The 8,249-nt window shown below is 39.2% G+C and overlaps 1 protein-coding gene and 1 pseudogene across 2 annotated transcripts in view; both read right to left on the reverse strand.

Annotated features, from left to right (window-relative positions):
• LOC144226881 (phosphorylase b kinase regulatory subunit alpha, skeletal muscle isoform-like) overlaps positions 1 to 3,817 on the reverse strand; it is a 28,067-nt gene extending 24,250 nt beyond the window's left edge. For both annotated transcript variants that reach the window (XM_077758387.1, XM_077758386.1), the window contains exon 1: positions 3,741 to 3,817. In XM_077758387.1, the coding sequence (XP_077614513.1) occupies positions 3,741 to 3,769 (29 nt within the window). In that variant the 5' untranslated portion in view covers positions 3,770 to 3,817. The remainder of the gene's footprint in view (positions 1 to 3,740) is intronic.
• A 2,359-nt stretch (positions 3,818 to 6,176) lies between these two features.
• Positions 6,177 to 7,620, reverse strand: LOC144226880 (splicing factor, proline- and glutamine-rich pseudogene; annotated as a pseudogene).
• Between the last annotated feature and the right edge of the window lie 629 nt (positions 7,621 to 8,249).

Below are 8,249 nucleotides of genomic sequence, written 5' to 3' on the forward strand. Positions count from 1 at the left end.
TAGACTGTTTGGTTGGAGGACTCATAATGTTTATATAATAGTATAAATTTTGTCAATATGAAATTTCATAGCACTCCTAGGCATGGTGTAGTGTCGGTTAGGGTACTGTGTTAATAAAGACTACAGTTATGGGTTCACAATCTATCAGCAGATCAGTTTGTTCTCTTTCACTGCCATATACTATGCTGCTAATGATGTCAAGTATCTGGCCAAAATTTCTATTGGCTACAGAGAATCTGGGACAGAATGAAGAGAAATCATCATAAATCTATCGCATCATTAAAAAAAAAGGATTCAAAGATCATTTAAAATTTTTTTTAATTTTAATTTTTTATTTTCCTTAGTATGTTTTTTTAAACTTTAAATTCAAGTTAGTTGACATACAGTGTAGTCTTGTCTTCAGGAGTAGAAGCCAGTGATTCATCTCTTACATATAACATCCAGTGCTCATTCCAAAAAGTGCCCTCCAGCCATTTAGCCATTAATGCCCATCAGCCATTTAGACCACACCCCCTCTTTCCCTCCAGCAACCCTGTTTGTTCTCTATATTTAAGAGTCTCTTATGGTTTGCCTCCCTCTTATTATCTTATCTTGCTTTTCCTTCCCTTCCCCTATGATCATCTGTTGTGTTTTTCAAATTCCACATATGAGTGAAATCATAGGATCCGTCTTTCTCTGACTGACTTATTTTGCTTAGCATAATACATTCTAGAGAGATCAAAGATCATTAAATTTTTTAAATGTTTCTTTTTTAAATTTTTTTTATGTTTTATTTATTTCTGAGAGGGAGAGAGAGAAACAGCATGAACAGGGGAGGGTCAGAGAGAGAGGGAGACACAGAATCCGAAACAGGCTCCAGGCTCTGAGCTAGCTGTCAGCACAGAGGCCGGTGCGGGGCTCGAACCCATGAACCGTGAGATCATGACCTGAGCTGAAGTCGGACACTTAACCAACTAAGCCACCCAAGTGCCCCCAAATGTTTCTTTATTTAGTTTTGAGACAGGGAGAAAGCTGGAAAGGGGCAGAGAGTGTGGGAGAAAGAAACCCCAACCAGGCTCCACACTGTCAGTANGCCAAAACCAAGGGTCAGATGCTCAACCAATTGAGCCACCCAAGTGCCCCTAAAGATCATTTTGAAAATCAAAGAGGGTATTTGAAAATTTTATGAATTATGGAGAATTGTAGGCCATATCCTCCCCTGTCTACAAAACCAATTGCAAAACCTGAAGGGAAAGCCATTAGTACTGATTTTCTAAAAAACACAGCTTGGGACCACCTGGGGCTGCCACCAACAACCTGTACGTATTCCAGGACAAAATCAACTGAGGAAGCTAGTGTAAGGACTGACCCTGGTTGTTTTTTCAGAGAAAGGATGTTATCTTCTCACTGAAGAGCAGTGACGCATTTTCCTCTTCCCTTCACAGGCTGGGGAGGCTGGCCTTCTGCCTTCAGTGAANTAAAAGGGGATAAGGGGAAGCTCTTTTTAAAATTTCATCAGAAAAAAATTTTTTGAAAGAGTGAGAGAGTGTGTGCACACACGCATGAGCAGAAGAGGGGCAGAGGGAGAGGGAGAGAGCTTAGCATGGAGCCTGACACGGGGCTCGATCCCATGACTCTGGGATTATGACCTGAGCCAAAATCAAGAGTTGGTCGCTTAACCAACTGAGTCATCCTGGCACCCCAAAAAGCTCTTTTATAATTTTTAATTTTTAAATGTTTATTTTATTTTGAGACAGAGAGAGAGTGCACAAGGGTGGGGAGGTGCAGAAAGAGAGGGAGACACAATCTGAAGCAGGCTTCAGGCTCTGAGCTGTCAGCACAGAGCCGGATGTGGGGCTTGAACTCACAGACCATGAGATCATAACTTGAGCTTCTGAGTCAGAAGATTTACCAACTGAGCCACCCAGGCACCCCAAGAAAGCTCTTTATTTAAACAGAAGGATTCCAATTAATAAATATGCACAGAATGATAGAAACACAGAATCATCACTTTAAAACTCGACTAGTAGTGACTGATTCAGCAATGTAAGATAAGAGTGTTTGGTTAAACACTGTCATAGAAAGGATAGGAGAAACTTAGCAGATAATGCTTTAACCAAATTAAAAGACATTCTGCAATATAAACTGACCTTCCGTCTTTAAAATTGTGTTGAAACTGTCATGAAATATCCACAAAAGGCTGGGGAATTATTCTAGATTAAAAGACATCAAGGAGATATAATAACTAAATGCCAATATGTGATCTTTGATTGCATCCTAGAGCGGGGGAACAAAGCTATGGGAAAAAAACATTATTAGGACAATTGGGTAATTTTGAATATGGATGCTATATTAGGCAAGAGTACTGTATCAATATTAAATTTTGTGAAGTGTGATGATTATATATCAGCCATGTGTGAGAAAACCCTTGTTCTTTTTTTTTTTTTTTACAAATAGTTTATTGTCAAATTGGTTTCCATATAACACCCAGTGCTCATCCCCACAAGTGCCCTCCTCCATGCCCATCTCCCCCCTCCCCCCAACATCCATCAGTCCTGTTTGTTTCTCAGCATTTAAGAGTCTCTCATGGTTTGCCTCTCTCCCTTTCCCCCACCATTTCCCCCCTTCTTCTCCCCCATGGTCCTCAGTTAAGTTCCTCCTAATCCTCCTATACGTGCAAACATGTGATATTTGTCCTTCTCTGCCTGACTTATTTCGCTAAGCATAACACCCTCAAGGTCCATCCATGTTGCTACACATGGCCAGATTTCATTGTTTCTCATTGCCATGTAGTATTCCATGGTATAGATAAACCACATCTTCTTGATCCATTCGTCCGTTGATGGACACTTAGGCTCTTTCCATGTTTTGGCTATTGTTGAGAGTGCTGCTATGAACATTGGGGTACATGTGCTCCTATGCCTCAGCATTTCTGTATCCCTTGGGTAAATTCCTAGCAGTGCTATTGCTGGGTCATAAGGGAGTTCTATTGTTAGTTTCCTGAGGAACCTCCATACTGTTTTCCAGAGGGGCTGCAAGAAAACGCTTGTTCTTATAAGACAAATTGAAATATTTAGGGTTGAAGATTGTGCTGTCTCTGGCTAACTCTCAAACTTCAGCAATTAAGGTGTGTGTGTGTGTGTGTGTGTGTATGCGTACGTGCACATGTGCACACATACGTATGTGTGAGAGAGGGAGGAGGGTATGGAAGAAGAGAGGAAGGGAAGGAGGAGCTAGAGGAGGGGAAGGAAGAGGAGGGAGAAAGAGTGTACAAGTGAGACACATGTTAACAAGAGGGAGTCCTGAGCAAAGGTATATGGTGTTTAATTCTATTCTTATACTTTTCTATAAGCGTGAAAGTTTTCAAAATAAAAACATAGGGAAAAGAAAAAAAGAAGAGCAGCCAGAATTAAATACTTCAGTAACTTTTTTTGCTTTTGAAAGAATAACTTTTCTGGTCCACTGAATTGATGAGGTTTGGGCAAAGAACAGGGTGGGGAAATTTTCCAACCCTTCTCTATAACATTTTTTTTGTCTCTTCATTATTNGTTTTCCAGAGGGGCTGCACCAGTTTACATTCCCACCAACCTTTCTCTATAACATTTAATTCTTTGATTTGATCTATAAAAGAATAAGTTCCTTTAAATAGGATGGGACTATATTGTTAAAGACACACAGAAAGGCATCACAAGTTTACCATTACTATAGCCAGCTTCCAAATTTCATTTTGTTTCACTAAAGAGTGCACATAGGTCACTTACCTTGCTCCACCAAAATAGCCATCCTGCATTTTTCGGAGTGCTGCTAGGATACTTGAATTCAAGCTGATTCCATCTTCATCTAGAGAATTTTAAAAACAATTTTTGTGGTGTTAACTTTGAAATAAGGGGTCTATTTTAACTATTTCATTAAAAAATTTGTTAACATTTACTCATTTTTGAGAGACAGAGAGAGACAGTGTGAGCAGGGGAGGGGCAGAGAGAGAGGGAGACACAGAATCCGAAGCAGGCTCCAGGGTCTGAGCTGTCAGCACAGAGCCCGACACGGGGTTTGGACTCACAAACTGTGAGACCATGACCTGATCCGAAGACAGACGCTTAACCGACTGAGCCACCCAGGCGCCCCTATTTCAATGATTTAAAATCAACATCCTGGTTGTACAAATGAGACACTCCTCATTATCCACTCTGTATTTCAACAACTGATTGAGAGCCAACAACACTGCAGAATGGGCACGTGGTAAGGGATGATTACCAATAGACAGCGTTTCTCAAAGACAGTGTCTTATTTATCATAAGCACCTAGCACAGTGCCTGATGGCAGACTACGTAATTGATACTGAAAGCTAACACTAATAACGGCAACCATTTATTTAGTGTTATGTGCCAGACACTGTGCTAAAACATTTTATATATTATCTCATGTAAGGAGCTTTATCTTTGTGTATGTGTTTGTGGAGGGGGGCATACAAAATAAAGAAGGCTAATAATTATCTGACTTTATGTGAAGGGGATCATACTATACATACTCTTTTGTGATCTACTTTTTCTAACTTATCCTTTGTAAAAGCTATATAAGATTCCATAGCAGACATTTAAACTGTTCTTTTCTAATTATAAGCAACATTGTGGTGATCTTTGTGTGATTTCCTTAGGATAAATTCTAATAAGTAAAACTGTTAGGACAAAGGGAATACTTACTAACAACTTTATAAAGACTGCTCAATTGTCCACTAAAATGGTTGTGCCAATTATATTTACACCATCAGTATAGAAAGCGACTGTTTCAACACATCCTTAATAATCATCTTTTTAAATCTTTGTTTATAAAATACTTGAAAGAAACAGTTTTAATTTTATTACTAGTAAGATTGAGCATGTTTTCGTGTATATACTGGCTATTTGTATTTCTTTTATGATTTGCCTGTTCATAACCTTTTTCCATGTTTATATTAAGTAGTTTATCTTTTTTAAAAAGATAACTTTCTTTTAAAGTTTAAAGTTTAAAGTTCTTTTAAAGCCCTTAACTTTCAAGGGCTCTTTATACAAAATATAAAGAGAATATTACCCTTTTCTCTACCATATGTATGAAAAATACTTTACCTACTTTGTTATTTGTCTTTCAACCTCAAACAGTTCATTTTTATATAAAAGATTTAAATTTTCATGTTTTTGAATTGGCCAATTTTTCCTTTTTTGTGTGTGTGTCTTGCAAAGAACAGTTTTCTTCAGCTCAGGGTCAGAAAAACATTCTCCCATATTTCCTTTTAATATTTTTACAGGTTTATTCATTTATACTTAGAATTTAATCTACTTAGAATTCAGGTTTACATAAAATGTAAAGTGGCAGGCCTAAATGAATGATTTTCCTAGATGTATTTATTTATATTCTTTTTTTCCTCATATTTTTATTTCAATTCTAGTTAGTTAACCTACAGTGTAATATTAGTTTCAGGTGTAGAATTTAGTGATTTGTCACTTACATATAACACCTGGTGTTCACCACAAGTGCCCTCCTTAGCCCCCATCACCTATTTAACCTGCCCACCTCTCTTCTGGCAACCATCAGTTTGTTCTCTATAGTTAAGAGTATGTTTCTTGGTTTTCCTTTCTCCCCAGAACCCCACCATGTTTGTTTGTTTTGTTCCTAAAATTCCACATATGAGTCAGATCATATGGCATTTGTCTTACGCTGACTTATTTTGCTTAGCATAATACTCTCTAGCTCCATCCATGTCAATGCAAATGGCAAGACTTCATTCTTTTCTTCTGGGTAATAGTCCATTGTGTATATATACAACTTCTTTATCTGTTCATCAGTCGATGGTCATTTGGTCTCTTTCCATAATTTGGCTACTGTTGATAATGTTCTTTTGCCTCTATTTGGACTGTAATCTTTATCACTATTTTAATTATGATAAATCTGTCTTCTCTCATTGTTTTCAGTTTCTTAAAAATCTGGTTATTCTTGTATACTTTCTCTTCCATATGAAATTTATTTCATTAAAGTTTATTTATTTTGAGAGAGAGAGAGAGAGAGAACGTGTGTATTCAGGGGAGAGGGCAGATAGAGAGGGAGAGAAAGAAATCCCAAGCCGACTCTGCAATGTCAGTGCAGAGCCCAACATGGGGCTCAATCGTACGAATCCTGAGATCATGACCTGAGCCAAAATCAAGAGTAGGATGCTCAATTGACTCTCAATATATACTTCCAATCATGGAATGACTCATGGTTGCTGGTGGAACTCCAGGATTAGCTTCATAACCAATGCCACCACCACCTAGAGGTAGAAATTTCTGGCTTCCTAAACCATAGGACTCTCCCCTGTTCTTTGCCCCTCTACCATCCATTCTGTCTCTTTCTCTTGGATCCCTCCAGCCCATCTGCTATAACTTTCCTCTCCTTGGTGTCTCATTTATTCTTCCATCTCACGTTGACCAGTCTTCATCTCTTTTCCCTTCTACATCATTATCTCTCTTGCTTTACTTGCATCTCTTTATGTATCTTCATTTCTTGATTGTGAAGTTCTTCCATGTGTCTTAATTTCTCCTGGTGTCTCATCAAATCTTCATGCAAAATAATTGCTTGATGCTCATGATAGGCATCTTCCATTTCACTTTCCAATTTGTCTTGTGTATCTTTCATGTTTTTGTTGATTTGTTTCCTTTGCTCTTTTTCCATTTAATCCAGGGGCTTCCACTGCTGAAAATATTCATACTCAAATGTGCCATGCTGGGCAAAATGAGGAGGGGTTTCTCTTCCAATTTTGATACATTGTATTCTTCTTTGCAAGTTCTTCAGGAAGACCATCTTCATCATCTAATTGTTTGGGTGGTTCCACAACGACTGGACAAGGAGTTGTTGTCAGTAAGAAAAACACTCTCACAGCATCTTTCAGGTGCTTTTCTTGTTGCTGGCTTAGAAGAAATTCAACAATGCCTTTCTCTACAGGTTTTCTGTGATCATCCAGAATTACAATAGCCCTTTCAATAGGACCAAAGTGGCAAAACACTTCTTCCAACAGTTCACTGAAAACATAAGATTAAAATTCTGAATGGAAAAGGCAGCAGCACATATGGCAAAGTGAACTCAAAGTTGGGTTGAAAACTCTCATGGGTGTACCATCAAGGTCAGCTTTGGCAATTTCAGCCAATGCTCTAGATTCAAGTTTAATAAGTCTAAATCTTTTCTTTCTCCTGGTTCTCCCTATTTAGTCTGTTGAATTAGGCCTGCCTGCACTTTGCCACCTTTGAGGCAGCTTGTGGGTGGAGGCAGTGGGCCTCCAGCCTGAGGGAACAGTGATGACCCTGCTGCTTGACAATGAGGTTAGGGGCATCAAAGGGAGCACTGAGGTGACAAGTGGCAGGAGGGTGTGGGTGTGGCCTGGCTCTGTGGGGAGAGATTGGGGAAGTGGTGAGTAGTGCCCAGCTGGAGGCTGTTGGAGCACTGCCTACTCTGGGAGCTGGGCCAGGACCCTGAGAAACAACGGGCTTGGACAAGTCCTGTGCTGGCAGCAGCAGTTACTGTGGTGGCAGTGGCCTCATTTGTGGCTGCTGCTATTGCTGGTGTGGAGACAGTGGTGGGATTGGGGGCTCGGTGCCACCCTGGTCCAGGCTGGGCTCCAAAGGTCCACAGTTCTGACTGAGGCCCAGGCAATGCAGCAGGGAGTGGAAGTTGTGGAGGTCACCCTGACCACCACTTCCTCTACAACAGTGGAAGCTGCCAGTGATACTGCCATAGCTCTGGAACTGATCCTAAGAAGTGTCTGTGATCAAGGGGCAATTGAGGTGGAAGCAGAGAAGATACTCAGGAAATGTGGAAGCCACCTCGCTTCACACAAGATGGCAGATGACACAGGTCTCTCTTATAATTAAAAGGTCTCCTCCATTTTTGTTGCTATATCCTCTTTCTCATTCCTAATGTTTTTATTATCTGTTTTTTCTCTTTACTCTGATATCTATTTTACCAGATATTAATGTAGCCACTTCTGATTTTTTAAGATTAATTTTATATAGTGTAATTTTTCCCATTTTTTTCCTTTCAGTCTACCTATATTTTTTATATGAGTGCATTTCATGGATACAGCATACATATGGTTATTTTTAAAAAATCCACTCTGTCAACCCCAGCCTTTTAATTAGTATACTTAGGCTATTTACAGTTAATGTAATTAATGATAGGGTTAAACCTATGTTAATTATTGTTTTCTGTTTGCTCCTCTGTTCTTCATTTCCTTATCTTCTTCTTCCTGAGTCCTTTAAAAAAAAAAT

This window comes from Crocuta crocuta, unplaced genomic scaffold, assembly GCF_008692635.1.
Source record: "Crocuta crocuta isolate KB4526 unplaced genomic scaffold, BGI_CrCroc_1.0 scaffold2428, whole genome shotgun sequence".
NCBI classification, from domain to species: Eukaryota; Metazoa; Chordata; class Mammalia; order Carnivora; family Hyaenidae; genus Crocuta; species Crocuta crocuta.